We start from the raw sequence: 17,940 nt of genomic DNA on the forward strand, positions 1-17,940 counted from the left end.
ATTTCCAAGGCCGATAGAACTGAATAGGCGGACTTCACTCCAGCTAACAACCAAGAAGAGTGAACATTCCACTTCCAATAAGGCACGCACTGGTGATCTAATTCATAAACTAGCTTCACTAAGTTCATAAACTAGCTTCACTAAGACTAAGTCGATATTCTATATCCCATTCATTGTCTTCTTCTCAACCTCTCTGAACTACCGGAAAATAAGCACTGCTAGTCCCGTAGAAGCTGTTAATGGCATAGACCTTGCAACAAGAGTAAGCACTGCCTGATTGATCGGACTTTGCCAGGCCTGGAGTTGCGGTTGCCAGCAAGCAAGCCATTATCCCGAGACAATAGCACCAAGATGCTGTAGTAGTGGAAGAAAGCTTCGAAAACGAACTTACACATTTCAATGCTTCCACTTTCCTTGCCTGGCACACGTTCTTTTTCTATCTACGTTATTTCTTTCATAACTCACTGGCAGCCTTCGCTAGCTCAGTATCGCTTGTTTAGTAGGGATAACCGGATAGGTGAAATTCCAAGCTGCCTCAGAAATGAAGTGAGTCACAAAGCGGAAAGAGAAAGGCATGCTTTGTTTCAAGTGCTAGTAGGTCAAGCTTCTGGTAGTAGTGCGAATAGACCTACTTCGTCAGAAATGGATACCGTAATCCTTCTTTTCAATTCTCTTATTGATTTCTCAAGTAGGGATTTACTGATTGTGCAAGTGTGTAACATCGAGATTTATGAGAGGATTCCAGAAATTCCTTTGCAAATTGAACAGTTTCCGAACAAGCAACGGATGTGACTCGAGGAACTCTCCTCGTTCCTGATACCCATTGAGGGCATCAGTCACTGTCTGCCAACTATCTGATTGCTCTTTTTCTCGGCTAGCGCTCTGTTTTGTTTTTATGTTTGTTGTTTTCGAATACACGTATATGTGAATGAAGGTGGAAATGATGATATAATGGAGTGGTTAGGCACGCCTTTCAGATAAGGCTGTTGCCGAACGTCTGTTGCTTATCTGGCTACGGCATATCTTGCTCTGTTGAGCCGCGGCAGAGAATTTCCAATCAAATTGGCAATCCTAAACTCGATTAACCGAGCAAGAAAACAGATGCGCCCCATCAAAATTGCAAAATGCATCTCAAATTGACATTTAAAATGAAAATGCGATTCTCCTCTTTCAATGCAATGTTCTTTCGGTATCACAAAACCTATCTGTATGCAGGTCGCTACTTTGTGTCAAATCGAGATTGTGTGGGTGTTCAGTGGATTAATCCCTGTATTAATGGTTCTGGCAGGCTGCTGGCGTGGGACTGTAAATCCTCTTTCGCTGGGCCCTTTGGTTTGGACTGGAAATCCTTCCGGAGTGAGTGGTTCGATTCCACTCTAAGAACGAGACTGAACGAAAGAAAATGCAAGTGAAATGAGACGAGAATCTTCGATTGGGAAAATGCATCGGTCCCATCCAAACCGGATATATCAAAGTGTTCAGTGCATACCAATCTGAACCTGCGAAACCTTTCTATTCTAAGACGGCTAAGTTGAGGGCAGACACAACAGGTCACGCTCCACATTGGATCCAGAACAGGATCAGAGGGATAAAAAACCGCAAATTCGTATAAAGCCATCGAACCAACCCAACCAGAAACTAGAGCTGTGTGCATTATATGCACCACAAGCAATCGACCCAGCGTAGAAGTAGAAAACGGAAGTGTGCTCCTGCGCACGTAGGCTTGAAAGCAGTAGTTTTCTGGATAGCGAATGGAAGAAATGGAGATGTGCCACTATCCAGCCTATCTTGATGAACCAGAAGTGAGAAGGGCCAGGCACTCAATTATGTTCTTCCACTCCAACAGAACAGTCAAACCCCCAGGTCTGCTTTCTGAACCCGTGTCTATCTAAGACCGGATTCGTTGGCGCAAGAGTGCTCGATCAGTGACCTCCTACGCACTGCCGGCTTTGGGCATACTAGCTCGCTGCGGAAGAGAATGAAGATAAATAGGGTGAATGTAACGTAGGCATGTGTTAAGCAAATGGATTTCTGGTCAGTACTTGCTTACTACCTTTCTAGTTGACTGGGATAGGCCTTCGTGGGAGTAGAAATAAGAGAAGAATCAAGGCCTGAATAAGGAGTTATGGATAACCCTGTCGTGGAAGTTAATGAGTTAAGCCAAGGTAGGTAAGTAAAGATTGGACTGATGGGAAAGACTATCTGTTTACAAAGGCATAATACTAAGGAGATAAATGATCATAAGAAAGATAAGTAGAAATGGGGTGCTGAGTAGTGCATTATCGAGTACCTTTACGAAGAGCAACTTGAAGATCAGACTAAGGATACGTATCCGAAGGAACATCTGAGTCGGCGGCTGATTCAATCTCATATGAAGTAGCAGGTAAAAGATAGGCTATGTCGACCCTTTCTGTTTTTCCATACCATAAAGCATAAATTCTCTTATGGCATTCACCCAAGCATAAAGAGGAGAGCTTGCCAGCGAGGTAGTTACTACGAAGCAAGCATACAAGTCTGCATTGGGTGAATTGAAAGATAACTACCAGTTCCTTTATGGATGAGCTGTATTGCTTTTTTCCAGTTTCTTTTGGTTGAAGAGGAGAACCAGGAGTGACTGGCTTATCACTTGAGGAAGCAGGCAACGATCAAATAGAAAAGTTCTATCCCATGTGTCTTTCATTTAGGGATCTCTCGGGCAGAATATTCGCTTTGGGCACCGGCTTACCCCTGAAATGGTCAGGAGACTCCGGCCAACGGCTCTACACTATATCCGAACGTGGAGGATTACGAAGAACCGACAGGGCTATCACCACATGCGGCCTACCTCAACATACTGTGGGCTATAAGGCAAATGAAGGTAACACTTAGCCTAGACACAATGTCTACGCTACTGATTACTAACGCAGTCTAACTACGTTTGGATCCCCGTAGCAAACTACGGCACTCTATATAAATACAGAGCGACGAACCCGCGAGTAAGAGAACAGATCTCACTCAAGTAAAATTACTAAGCAAGATAGGAATCATAAATACTAACTTACTCAGACCAGAGAAAGCCAGCATCCGTAGTGGTACAAGATGGAGAAGAGTGCCGACAGGCCGGCGGCCCTCTGAACTACTCCTCACCCTCCTCCTACTCTAAGCGCTAGCCTAGGCAGGGCCTCGCCTTTGGAGTGGAGCACGAGTTCTACATGTTGGTGGTGTCTTGAATGGGGGGCTCTCCTCCTCCTTATATAGCCTTCCAAGGGTGGATCTTGAGTGAACTTCCGAGGTGGAACCATCCGGGGCTGGCGTAGGCAGTGCGGCGGGAGTTTGTAGGCGAAAGATGGGCTTGTTTGGGCCCAGTAAGGGGTCGGGCGACCCAGTGGGTCGGCCGAGCCCAAATGGTGCCCCCTCAGGCCTATCTTAGTCTGGACAACTGATAGGTGGGCCCTGGTGTTGGTCCTTGGGTGGATCTTGCTTGGGGTGCCCGTTTTGTCAGGTTTGTGGGCCCTTCTTGTAAGTGAGACGCAGTACATGCTCTTTTATGCATTTCTTCTGCGTTCACTCGTGTTTTCCTTTGTGAAGACTTGTGTTTTTGCAATCAATAATTCACCAACACTTGTGGAATTCGTTAGTATTAACCCCTACTACTACTGCTAGCGTTCATTCTTTAAGCATTCATGCAAGAGTTAATGGCATATATTTTGCACTTAACAGCCGTCAACAAATACGAGATGTCAAAAGATGAACATAACATAACTAATACTTAAACAGGTAAACTCGCTAGATCGGACAATAAAAATTTGCTAAATTTAAATTACCGTTGGTTAGTGCCTGATGTCACTCGCTCCTCGATTGAATACTTGATGCCTCGCTCGTGCCCCTCTTGTTGGATGAGCTGGCTAGAGTCCTCGGCTCAAGCGCCCAACCGCCTAGGTCTAGCCAGAAGGACGACGGAATGGGCCAACGGGAATGACAGAACAACAGTGGGAGACGATAGAATCGTTCGATGGTCAAAATTCCATACGGTGGCGTCTAGTATGATGGTTTTGAACGGGAGTTTGATTTTGACGCATCGATGGTTTGTCGCTCGAGCTTGTCGCGTGCAGCGACCGATCGAGGCCTGTAGCAAAGAATTTGCCGGTTCGGCCTGTGCCAGGAGACCTACTGCTGGATGGTGGCTTGTGGGACTAGGGCATACAATATATAATATAGAAAAAAAGCTCGGGCATGTTTAGATGCTACGGTGCTTGACAACATAAGATGTGTTCTTGGCCACAACCTCCCTCAGAACTCAATCAGGTAATGGGCCCGTATAAGGCCCAGCACAAGTGGGCCGATCGAACTAGGCCCCCAAAATTTTGGGCCCCCCAAATATAAGGTCCACTACAGGCCCAAAATGGACCAATACTGATTGGAGCTGCTAGCTGCCTATTGATTTCCTTCAATTGTGAAGTCGAACCAACGCTAGCTCCAATCGTTGCCGTAGCCGATATGCCAAAAATATACGTGGATACACCACCTCGGAGCACGCCATCGCCGACTTGCCAGAGCAGGTTGAGGTTCCAGCTCACCTGCTTGTCGGGTATGCTTTCAGGTGCGGGTTACCCGTCGGGTATGAAATACCCGCCGGGTACGGGTATGGAAGTATTTTCTTACCCGTGTGCAGGTATGGGTAACCCGACGGGTAAATTTAGTCCTGGCGGGTATGGATATGGGTAGCTACTACCCGTCGGGTACGTACCCGTTGCCATCTTGAATCGCAGGGAGCCAGGGAGCACCGAAGCAGGTCTCAGGTCTGCAGGGACGCCGCCACACCGGATGCTAGCTAGTGCAGGTTAGCAGGTACATGGGTGAGTTTGCAGTTTGCTCCATGATTGGCTTGTAGCAGTAAACGTCAATATGATTGATGATTCAATTATATTTATCTACAATACTAAACTGCACGTTTGCACTTTGTGTTGTCAATTTTTCCTATTGAATACTGATCCCATGATCCGATCAGAGGGTTTAGGCTGTGTCTAATTTAGATTTATTCTGATTTTAGGTCTATCAATTTGTCATGTCTTCTAGAAGTAGAAAATATGAATGCGGTAATGAAAAGCACAAGAGGAAAAGAAGACTTGAACAGTTTGCTCGGACTCAAAAGGGTGCTCTTGATAGATTTGTAGTTAAAGAATGTCAAACAAGTACACAAGATCAAACTCCTCAGGCAGATAGTGATGCAAATAATGATGACAACACAAACAATGTTGAGGCTCACACTCTAGAAATTGATTCAGTTCAAGCTAATCCTAACAATGCTGACGGTGTTGATGTGACCCTTAATGGATCAGCTAGTATTGAAAGTGACAATGATTTGAGGGTTTTCTTTCAACCTAATATAGTTGATCCAAGATATTGGGATGGACTTGAGATTGATATTTTGATCCAAAAGGGTCCTAAAAGGGACTTGTCTATTCAGAAAGGTCCCAAATATAGGTTAAACAGGAGGTTTTCTGCAACATTATACACACGACCTTTAACAAATGGAGAAACTTCTGATAGAGAATGGCTAGTATATTACAAAGAGCTTGATAGAGTGTTCTGTTTTTATTGCAAGTTATTAAAAAAGGGACATTTAAAGAGTCAGCTAGCAAATGATGGTCTTGATGATTGGTCACATGTTAGCACTAGACTTAAAGATGATGAAAGTAGTGCAGATCATATTACAAATATGGCTGATTGGTATGACATGCGTCTCGGGTTTGATAACAATCAAACTATTGATGAAGTTGCTCAGAGGGAAATTGAGAAGGAAAAGGACCATTGGAGGAAGGTTTTGTTCAGAATCATTTTGATTGTAAAATTTCTTGCAAATCCATGGCACTAATAGCAAGCTGTACCAAAATAACAATGACAACTTAGGCATGGTTGAAATGATGGCTGAATTTGATCCAGTTATTCAGGAGAATGTTTGATGCATAACAAACGACGATATTCATACACATTATCTTGGTCATGGCATACATAATGAGATAATTGATTTGCTTGTTGTTGGTATAAGGAGTGAAATAATTAGAAAAATAAAGGAATCAAAGTATTTCTCAGTTATACTTTGATTGTACCCCTGATATAAGCCACCAAGAACAAATGTCTTGATTATAAGATATGTTGACACATCTTCATATTCTATTTGCATTGAAGAATCATACTTAGTTTTCTTTTGGAAATAAATGACACAACAGGGCAAGGATTGTTTGATGTTTTACAGAATGAATTGAAGATTCTTGACCTTGATATATCAAATGTGAGAGGACAAGGATATGATAATGGATCAAACATGAAAGGAAAAAATATAGGGGTACAAAAGAAAGTTTTGGAGATCAATCCTGGAGCCTTTTATTCTGCTAGTGGATGTCATAGTCTTAATTTAGCACTATGTGATATGGCTAAGAGTTGTGGTATAGCAAAAGACTTTTTTTGGAATCATACAACATATCTATATTTGCTAAGTGCACTATGAGATGACAAATTTTGAAAGATAACTTATCAGGATTGACTCTCAAGCCATTCTCAGCTACTCGTTGGGAGAGTTGTGTTGACAGTGTAAAGGCTATAAGGTTCCAAATGCAGGATATAAGAGAAGCTTTACTCGAAGTATCAGATACTGATAATGATGCAACAATATGCAATGAAGCTAAATCCTTGGCGAACAATGAGGTTAGTGACTTTGAATTTATAGTGGCAATAATTATCAGGTATGAAATATTATCTGCTGTTAATTTGGTCAGCAAAAAGTTATAAGCAAAGGATATGCTTCTTGATGTTGCAATTGAGCAGGTGCAGGGGCTGATTTCCTTCTTCAGTAAGTATAGGGAAACATGCTTTGCAAATGCTTTAGAATCTGCAAAAGAAATTGCACGTGAAATGGATGTTGAGCCAGCATTCCGAACCAAACATAAAATCACAAGGAAACGACAATTTATGAGACCCCTGATGATGCATCTATTGCTTCATAATCTGAAGAGGCTTCAATTAGAGTCAAGTATTTTCTACCTGTTGTTGATCAAGCTATTGCTTCACTTACAAACAGGTTCGAACAATACCAAGGGTATGACAAGATTTTTGGCATTTTGTTTAATTCACAGAAATTATGCTCCTTAGACATCAAGAGTTTGTTCACTTCTTGTGCTCATCTTGAGGCTGCACTTAAGTGTGGTGATCAGTGTGATATTGATGGCAAAGAGTTACATGTCGAATTGAAGTTTCTCCAAGATTTCATTTCTAAAGAAGACATGGCCCTCTTGATATTCTAAAGTTTGTGAAACGGATGGGCTGTTTTCCTAATGCTCAGATTGCATAAAAAAATTTATTGACTATTCCTGTGACAGTTGCATCTGCTGGAGCAAAGCTTTTCCAAATTGAAGTTGATAAAAAAAACTACATGCGTAGTACTATGAAGCAAGAAAGGCTCAATGGACCGGTGACGATTGCACTAGAAAGTGATGTTTTAGAGAAGATTAAATATGAAGATATAGTCGAAGATTTTATTTTGAAGAATACTAGACGAATGATGCCTTTTCATAGAAGTTAAAAAAATATCGGTAAGGAACACTTGCTTTTTACCTCTTTTATATGATACCGCTACATGGTGAAGTTATCTATATGCATTTGGATTATTTATATTTTCTACATATAAGGCCCCCATTTTATATTTCGCACCAGGGCCTCCAAAACTTAGGTACGAGTACTGTCGCAGGAGGTGTTGGCCTATCTCTTGGGTTGGGAAATCACATGGTCCATTCCCGAAGGATCCGTTGGCCGCTCCGTGGGTGATTCATCAAGGGGCAATCCCGTGGCGGCACCATCTTTCACCGCAACTGTCTACCTCAACAGCTTGTCACCCCTATCTGTCGTAGTCGATTTTGGTTAGGACAGTGGCAGTCCCAAGCCACAACAACCCAGGGCAACTAGGCCCATCCGCCCGAGCTGTGTCAGCCCAATATTTACCGTGCCTAAAACTTCCCTTCATGAGATTGCAACTGAACTTTATGGTAAGAACTATGCATGCACGCGGCGACATGCTCCTTGCAGAGGCAGTGGTGGAGCCAAGGGGTAGGGTGGCTCCAGCCCCCCTACCTCCATGCATCCCATGGAGCTACCCAAAGCCCCCCCCCCCCCCCCCCACACACACACACACACACAATTTTCAATCATAAATCAAGAGGAGGAAGACGAAAATGAGGAAGAAGGAAAAGAGAGGGGAAGGAAGAAGAGGAGGAAAATGAGCTCTTCCTCTAAATCCGAATTCTAGATTCGTCACTGTGTAGAGGGAGATTTTATATATCTTCTGAAAAATACATCCTTCCACAATTTTCATTGTTTGAGATTCATGCGAGTGGTTTGGACGGTTTGGATACTTCATGTGCAGGGAACAACAAAGCAGCGCGAGAGGTTTGAGGTTTGCTGCAGTGCACGTGGCAACGTGTTGCTGGGAGGCAATAATTGCTGGTGTTACGTGGACCTAGACTTGAATCCCGTATTCAAATGCATCTATCTCGTGAAGTTCTTAATATTTTTCAAAATTGTTTGAACCACGATTTCGTTAGAATTAATGTCACAAAATGAGTTCCAATATAAATAACTTCTTCATTATTAAAACTTCAACATTTTTAATAAACTATTTCAACATTTTAAATACACGATTTCAACATTTTACACGAAAATATTGAACTAATGTTTGCAAATGTTGAACTAACTTTCAAGAATTGTTCAGTATAGTATATTAGTATTTCAAAATATTGGATGCACAAGTTTATAAAATTGTAACAGTTCAATATTTTGACCGTATTACTTCAACTTATTTGTATAGAATGTAGAGATAGACTTTGGAATGCTGAATCTGATTTATAAAATGGTTAGCGCACAAAACCATGAGTATAAGGAACCAATCACGAAGTTTGTGGGAAAAAACGAGAAAAGAATGCGTACGTGACAGGTTATGGACTTTTGGACTAATCTGAATTTTTGTCTGTGACATATGTACTGGCAACATGACGTGCTAGAGTGTTTCCCGACTTTGCTTGCTGAAACCGGAAGAATCCGTGCCAAAAATATTTAAATTTAACAGAACGGAGTAAATGCCCAAAGAAAATGGTGGTGTCTAGTTGGGCCTGCTGGGCCTTAAAGATCATTTGCTAATCAACTTCCGAAAGGTAGATCGGAACCCCCGCTTGCAGACCTTAACTGTGATGCTGTGAAACATGTTTTGCATCTCATGTATCAATGCTTCCTTGCGCCACGGGCTTTACCTTTTGAAACAGTCAATGCTTCATTTAAGCTGTTTAAGCAGCAATCTTCCAAGCCACCAAGACGCTAGCTGGTAAATACAATAGGCCCTGAGCTAAATAGATACTACTAAAAATTAGACAAGTTTGTACGACGACAACAAGTTAATCCAACACACAATGTACGGAAAAGAAAAACTACTCCCCATCTTTCATCTTTTCAACCACTTGTACTTCATCATCATCTTCAAGCACCGAGGAAGCCTCCGCTTCCTTCATCACGACGTCTGAACTGGAATTGCGGGTCTCTGGTGTTGCTGACGGCAAGGGGGCAACAGTCTTGCCTGGTGTCACTTGTTGTTCCACGCTGGTGACCATTGACACCTCATCGGTGTTCACGTCCATCATCTTGTGCTGCTTCGGGGGTTTCTGCTGAGCTGGGCTCTTCTCGTTGGATGTCGCCTCCACTTTGACCTCTTTGGGTGGTGGGGTGTGAGCATCAATGGTGGCTGCTGCTCTGGCTGCATGCAGAATCTGAAGCCTGTAATCAGTTTCTGGTCGGCGGCACACCTTCCTCAGTGGAACAATTTCCTGTAAAATAAAAATAAGTTTAAGTGTTATGAAATAATGCAACAAACACTAAAATGCAGCAGCCTGGTTTTCAGATTTAATCAACCAAACAGCAAGGTAATTTCCTAAGATCAAAAGTATCTTTTTTACAATGTTAGTTCAGGATAGAACAGAATCCAAACTGTGCTAACAGGATGCTGCTTGACTTATGGGCATATATTGAGTAATACAGTAAATAGTAAATTTCATATTAGGTCTATGACCATGTCTAACACTTTTGTGTATTTAAACTTCTGGCGGCAATCAACATCCAGTTTGCATAAGATTACTGCACTGAGCACATAGTGACTTGCTTTTGCAACTTGTAAACTGTTTTGAGTACAGATTGAATTGTTTTGGCATATTCAGGAACCTATATTAGTGGCAACAATTGAAATAACTGTATGACTTTAATGCCATTTACTATAAAATTATTTGTCAGTCCTTGAGGGAACAATTAAATTAAGGGCATCAACACCAAATAAAATACAAGCTCAGCACTTCACTACAATAGTTGCAGCAAATGAATGGAAGGAAAGCACCAGACAGGGTAGCGAAGTACCTCAGAAGAGTCATGATCATAGCGAACAAGAAATCTACATCGGCATCCTCTTACATCATGCCTTCTCCTTTGGGCATCAAGGACACGGGCATCAAAATATAGAGCCTGCTCTTTACCTTCCTGAAAAATTATAGCACACAAGTATTAATGCAAGCTAGAACCTTCGATAAATGATAGCATCAAAGAGCGACATAATCAAATGAAATATAGATGGATCTTTTGTTTGGTTTCCTTCACGATGTTACATTCAAACATGACTAAAAAAGTACTAATCCTCATTTCAACAGTAGTCACTAAATGTTTCTAGTAGATATCTTTCTCAATTGGCAGTAGCTACATGCAAATTCAGTCTCTGATTTATGGTCCTCAGTGTTTGTGTACCAACAACCATGATATATACACATGGCATGTTAGGAACAGATATTTGGTGACAGGCCTTCACAAATTTCATTACTTTTTTTTAACCCGCTTGATACTTCATTTCATAAAAAACTAAATTAGGAAAAAGTTAGGAAGAAAAGTTTAGTAGCTGCAATCATCAGATCTGATGCCAAATTATGTGGTCCTTCACAACACGATGGTGGCGACACGCTATAGAGAAGTGTAGGTGCATTCAGCAATTGCTTGAGGCCAAGTGCCTTGCTAATTACACAAGGTGGCAAGGGTTTCACTTTCTTTCACCTCATACACGCAGATAGAAAAGTAACCAAATATAAAATGTAAATACAATTTATCTTACTAGCAATTAGGTGTATACATCCATCCAAGAGTCATAGGCCTCATGAGCTAACCCTAGGATGAATGGAATGCATATCCAAATACCCCAAGTAACCTGGATATGATGCTTTGTCTATTTACAAGATATGGCAAAAGCAGTGGTCTGAGGTTAAACTTGCTTACATTCCAGTAAAATTTCATGGTGCCCAAACATGATTATCAAGAATTCTGAAGCCAAAAGCAAATGGCGTGAGAACTCAACATCCTAATCAGTATTGCTAGTATATAGAAAAGTAAACATGAAACATCAGAACAAAAGAAGAAACCTAAAATATTACAGCAAAGCCATTGGACTAACATCAATAAAAAAGTCACTGAAAACATAGCAACTGGAATTGTAAATAGAAGTAGAACAAACACTGATGCTAAGGCATCTCAGTTATTACATCAAAAGTTGACAACACAGCGTTTCAAGGAGTCAAATTATTGACCGCATAACTAATAACTGCAATGCAGAAATTGTATTTCCCTTTCAACTAATAATGTGCTTAAAATCTGGCGAAGCTCAATTTTCAAGAGAAATATCAGAGACAGCAGCAACAATGTGACCAGTAATACCAGGCCATAATATCAGATGGAGCAAAGGATAGATTCTCATAACTAATTTCATACAACCAATCTTCTGTGCACAGTTACAAACAGAAACCTAGTAAGAATCAACAGTTTTAGAAAATGAAATCAAAAGAGAAAAATTACACAGAAACCTAAATGAAGAACAAGAATCCAACAATCACTCTACACTCTCAAATGTAGAACAAGATCAACTAAGGAACTGTTTTCAAAAAGCTCGCTAAACATAGGGGATCAAATGCACAATCCTTAATAGAACAAGAACTTTGATAACAAAAACAAAATCTCAGCTACACAGAAATTCTCAAATTGTCACATGATCAGATAGGTGGTAGGTCAAAAAAAAGTTTAAAATGACAGCACCTGAAAGCAAAGAATGAGGTCCCCAGGAAGCACCGCAACACATTCAGTGGCCTCGCACGGAAGAGAACGCTGTCGCACGCATTTTCGAACATTGATCCATTCATCTTCCTCTGCTCCAAATCCAGAAAAACGAACCCGTACTTCCTGAAACACACAAGAAATAGTGCGTACAAGCCAAATAAGCATGCGAGCAATACTACCAATTTATATACGAAATACAGCAGTTTAGAAAAATTGCATCTGCAAAACCGTCCCCCATCCATAAGCCTGTACTTTGATTACAAATTGGAAAGCAGGAGAAACTACTACTACTGACTCAGTGACTCCATGATATGATAATAACTTGACTAATCCCTAAGACAGGACTCTTACAAACTTCTAATATGGCAATCCCGGAGACTAGTAGTATGGATTGAATCCAACTCACTACTGTTGGTTTGCCACAGGTTGCCCTACAGACTCCTATACTAATTCCTAACTAAACTAGCAAATTTTAAAATTCATTTGTACAATCCAGGAGAGCACAATATAAGAAATTTTTGAACACAAGACAGTAGAGATGCTAAAGCAGCCTATCACAAAATAATCTACTGTATAGCACTGATTTAGACAAGAAGGAAACAATGGATGCACATATAGCTCCAATATTAGAATACTGCTTTCAAAAATACTAATATAAATGTCTGAGTCTTTACCATCTAGCAATTACAATGATATACAATAAAAATACTGACATCCTTACCGGTTCCCCTGATTCAAACAACCTATGTGACAGAAACGCAGCAACATCATACCTGCAACATAAAGGAGTGTCACAAATGCAAGAATACAAGTCTTTATTAGAGACTTTTTTTTTTGAACAGATTAAACAATCTCAATGATATAGAGCAGAAATAACTTCATATTCAAAGAAAAAGCACATAAAAAGGCAGCCTGGTGCAAGTGGTAGTGCTTGCCGCCTGTGAACTGAGAGGTCACAGGTTCGAGCGGTGGCCTCTACACATTGCACGATGTGTGGGAAAGACCTCCCGCTAATAACCTCCCACAGACCCCGCACAGTGCGGGAGCCTATGGCACTGGGTACGTCCTTTTTATTCAAAGAAAAAGCACATAAACATATAGTGAACAAATCAAGAGATGCCTTTATGGTTTCCTCATTGCTACCACTAATGGGTCATATGTAAGAAAAAATTTAGACAAGCACTTCGTAGTCAAAGAAAGAGCACATAAACTTATAGTGAACAAATCAAGAGATGCCTTTATGGTTTCCTCATTGCTGCCACTAATGGGTCATATGTAAGAAAAAAATTAGACAAGCACTCCTTACTATTATTACATCTCTAACAGCTCTCTTTTTTTTTAAAAAAAAAGAAGATTGCATGAGGGACATCATCATTCAAAATATCAGTTGAGTGTCATTTCCTACGACTCCAACAAAATGGATCCCTTAGTTACTTCAAGTTTTATCTGGATGGCCTCATGTTGGACACCGATGATAGGTTAATGGAGTAACTTAGGAATCAATCAGCAATCAAATACATCTTCATGACAACCTAAACACATACCAGCACATGACCATAGAACAACAAAAAGTATATGAGATATGAATATCTGCATACCATGCGCCATCTCGAGCTGACTTGGCTTCAAACTCAACCTGGACACCCTCCACAGGGTTCTTCCCTGGTTGTCAACAAAGGTAACGATAATCAGAGGGTTTGATGATGCATATCTAGAACATAGAAAACCAAAATCACTCATGGAACTACGGCCCTGGTTACATGAAGCAGAAGGGACCCTTGCAACGCAAACAAAACCTTGCAGGGAGGGAGCACCACCCACGCACTGAATCCTTGAAACGGGAGTCACAATTGCGCCACCCAGTGGATCGATTTTGTGCCCCCATACCGTTAGAAGAGCATTCCACCATCCCATTCCTATGCAATCACCTGAGCAGGAGGAGGAGGATGGGGGAGGAGGAGTTGAGGAATCACCTGCGGAGGGGGAGGAGCCGTGGTGCGCAGCGGCAGCAGAGGGCTGGGCGGCCCTGAAGGCGGATGAGTTGGCGGCGTGCTGGATGTGGTCGGCCCCCGAGGGCGTCATCTTAGCCGCCGGCGGCGGCGCGGCCCTGGTGGTCTTGGCCCGGTGCGAGTAGCGCCTGTTCTGGAACCAGTTCCACACCTGGGCCCATCCCCACCCCGAGTCGAGAAATTTCACAGATCGGAATAGCAATCAGAAGGAAGCAAACCCTGAATCGAAATCCCCCCCGTAAAAAAGGGAAGGGGAACGGGGGAGGAGCTCCCGTTTCATCTCGTGAATCGAGGGCGCGGGGGGAACCGAAAAAAAAAGCCGCGCCACAGCTCGCATCCGGGACGGACCTGCTTGGGCTGGATGGCGACCCTGCCGGCGCGCTCGGGCGAGGCGGAGAACTTGTCGGCGAGGGTCTGGAGCACGGCGCGGGTGGGGATGGCGTTGTTGAGCTGCTGCAGGCGCGCCTCCATCTCCGCCACCTCGGACGGGAGGAAGCGGAACGCCGGGGCGCCGGTGCTGGGCGGGCGACCCATCGCGCTTGTGCCGCCCTCTCTCCGACGACCGTGGCGGTGGCGCTGGGCTAGACGGGGTAGTGTGGATCGGCGGGCGGGCGGGGAAGGGGAAAGTGAAAGTAGAAGGGGGTAAGAGTGTGGGCGTTCAGGCAGGCCCTGCTGCGCTGTCTCCGTGACGCCGTGACGTCCTCCCCCCCGGCGGACGGTGTGTGTGCTGCTGCCGGCGGGTTGTTCCTGGATGTCGATGGGGTTGGATCGGGTCTCGGATCTCTCCCTCTCCTGCTGTCACCGGGTGGCAAGGCTTCCTGGGCCATTTGCTTTACGCAATGGGCCAAAGGCAAGGGAGCTCGATTGGGCCTAATTTGGGAAGCCCAATCCCTCCTGGTATCCAAGTGGATGGGCTGGGATTTTAGTCATGGAACACTTCCTTCCACAAAAGAATATAATTCTCAATTTTTATGAACACAATGCAGTTTTTATTTTTCTATAAATCAAACAGTTTGAATTTTGAGTGAAGTTAAATAAAAATTTAATAACATTCTTGATACAAAATAAGTACATCAGATTAGTTACAAAATATAATTTTATAATAATTTTTTTTGAAGATATAAACGCTAAAACTATTTACTATAAACTTAGTGAAACTCGAACTTATTTGACTAGCACGTATCCTATAATCACATTCTGTTGTGGACGGTGGAAGCAGTTATTACCATTTACCAGACTCTTCTTCCTCCTTCGCTCTCTACTGTAGTGGCAAATAGGCGACTAAGAAGAAGTTCTTCGCTCCTAGCATCGATCTTGCTGGTCTCCTCCCTGTAGCAGCCGTTCTGGAAGCCGCAGGTGGAGAATAACCAGCGGAGCGATGCCCAAGAGAGCTAGCCTAACTAGTGGACCTTGTTTATGTTAGTTTTTAGTCCTCGCTGGTATGTCGGCTAGGGATGACACCCATGGATACGGGTGCGGGTTTGGCAAAAATCCACATGCAAGTAAACCCGTGAGGTTGGAGAAAATCCACCCGCAGGTAAATCTGTGGGTGTATTTCTCAACTCACACCCGCATCCGCATCCGACGGATTTTGGATGCACACGGTTGTGGCAATAGATATAATACCCAAAGTGAGGGAGCCACCAAGACTCGAGGAGAGGAGTCCACATTCGACTTCACCAATAACATTAAGCTGGGTTCTTTCCTCGACAGATGGGGAGGCGTTTTCCTCATGCACTGGCTTAACTCATTTTGAGTTGTCTGTGGGGAATGTTGTAGATGTACTGTGCCTCTTTGAACTTGTGGCGCGCGTGTCTACAATACGCTGAACTGTAACACCTAAACAAGACCGTACATACGTACATTTTATCTTCTTTTTGGAATAAAATGGGGAAAATCTTTTCTTAAAAGAAAACTGGGATGACAGGCTGTCCTCGCCTTCGCCGGCATCGACCATGCTGTCCTCCCTCGTCCCTCCGCCACTAGCATTCCGAAAATTGGCGGCCTCTTTCGTTCACCCACCAAATCCAAGGCTGATCGCACTGGGTGCGGTAAAGCTTCCTCAAGGATGAGGATAGCGGACGGAGGGGCTGCAGCGGGTACGCTACCCCGTCCGGTACCTCTCCGTATCCTCCAAATCAAGCGGGATACCGAGCGTCCGCGACCTTGGCCTAGCCCCACCTCGCGCTGGAGCTAGGGGTGGTAAAGGGCCTTAATTTTTTGCCTAGATAATCTAAGGGTCGGGCCCTAAAAGGATCGGGCTCTAATCTTATTCAATTTTGAGCTAAAAAAATTAAAGACCAACTAGGATTGTAAAGAGAGCATTATGGCCATGATCCACTACCATCCCTACCCGGAGCCGTTGTTGTCCCCCGCGCGCAACCGAGCTCGCGCAGGCCAGCCCGCCCACCAGCACCGCCGCTGCCAGGGAGGGAGGAGAGGCGCCAGTGAGGGAGGGGAACGAAGATCCACGTCACCGCAGGGGAGGGAGGAGGCCGCCAGACCCCGAGCGGCGCCATGGAAAGGCTGCCGCCGGACCCTGAGCGGTGCGAGTCGCGGTCGGCCTCGCGTGCACGCCGCGACGCGCGAAGGCAAGCTACACCCCGGCCACCGCGACAGCGCACGGCCGAGCTCCGCGAGGGCTCAGCCCCGGTGACGGTGACGGTGGCGGTGCGCGGGCGATCTGCGCCCCGGCCACCACGATGGTGGGCAAGCAAGTTCCACCTCGGCAGCGGCGACAGCGCACAGGCGAGCTCCACCCCGTCCACCGCGACAGCACGCGGACAAGCTTCGCCCCACCCACGGCGACGACGAGCGTCCGCCGCCGGATGAAGGAGCAGAGGAGAGGGAGAGAGCATAGAGGAGAGAAGGAGCGGAGGAGAGGGAGAGAGCATAGAGGAGAGGGAGGGCCTTGCCTGCGCACTGCGGCCGGCCTCCACACGCTAGGAAAGTGGGGGCGGTGCGGCCACCCGACGCCCAGGCCACCCAACGCCGCCTTGCCGAGCCCCGGTCGCCGCGCGCAGGGGAGGGAGGGGAGGCCGTGGGAGGCCACTAAGGAGGGAGGAATGTTGGGGAGGGGAGCGGGAGGGGGAGATGGTGCACGCCGGTCCGAGTATCAGAGCAGGGAGAGAGAGAATGGGAGGGAGGGCGGCGGAGAGAGAGAGAGAGGGGGGGTAGAGAAATAGGCACATGTGACTATGACGTGTGTCGGTGTTTACTGCCAAGCCTGCTCAGGGATACCCTTATCAGTAAGGTTTGTAGGTATGGATTGGCTGCTCTGGAACTCGATGTGCAAGGAACACCAAGATTTTGACAGGATCGGCCCACGAGTTGCGTAATACCCTACGTCATGTGTTGTTGTTTGTATTGTCTTAGGTGTTCATGTGTTTTGAGGGGGTCCCTGCCCGCCCTTATATATCCGGGGGGATAGAGTTACATGGAAAGTCCTAGCCGAGTACAGTTGGAATCCCACTACAACACAATCGGGTAGTTTCCTTTGTACTGCAACTAGTTCTACGCCTATTCGGGTAGTTACAAGAGAGGTAAGGTACATCCATAAGCTATCCCTTACTCTAGAACATTCTATGCCTATAAGCAGTCCCGCTGCCCCGAGTCTGACAAGCCCCCGAGCTCTTCGTAGCCGAGTCCTGCAGGCATCGAGTACTTGGCTGCGCATCTTCGAGTACTTCAAGTAGTCAGAATATCCTTCTGGTTGCTTCTGGGCCTTCCTTCAGATACATCGAGTAGTCCTCTAAGTACTTCCAGTTGCTCCGAGGTT

The 17,940-nt window shown here is 44.5% G+C and overlaps 1 protein-coding gene across 1 annotated transcript; it reads right to left on the minus strand.

Moving 5' to 3' along the window:
* Positions 1–9,270: 9,270 nt before the first annotated feature.
* On the minus strand, positions 9,271–14,897 carry LOC120660321 (protein SAWADEE HOMEODOMAIN HOMOLOG 2-like). The gene is made up of 7 exons (XM_039938805.1): positions 14,511–14,897; positions 14,127–14,313; positions 13,752–13,815; positions 12,875–12,926; positions 12,133–12,276; positions 10,423–10,542; positions 9,271–9,842 (listed from the first exon to the last, which is right to left on the minus strand). Exons 1-7 carry the CDS (start codon positions 14,694–14,696, stop codon positions 9,450–9,452), a joined length of 1,146 nt encoding a protein of 381 aa, XP_039794739.1. The 5' UTR covers positions 14,697–14,897; the 3' UTR covers positions 9,271–9,449.
* Between the last annotated feature and the right edge of the window lie 3,043 nt (positions 14,898–17,940).

Source organism: Panicum virgatum, chromosome 2N, assembly GCF_016808335.1.
Source record: "Panicum virgatum strain AP13 chromosome 2N, P.virgatum_v5, whole genome shotgun sequence".
NCBI lineage: Eukaryota > Viridiplantae > Streptophyta > Magnoliopsida > Poales > Poaceae > Panicum > Panicum virgatum.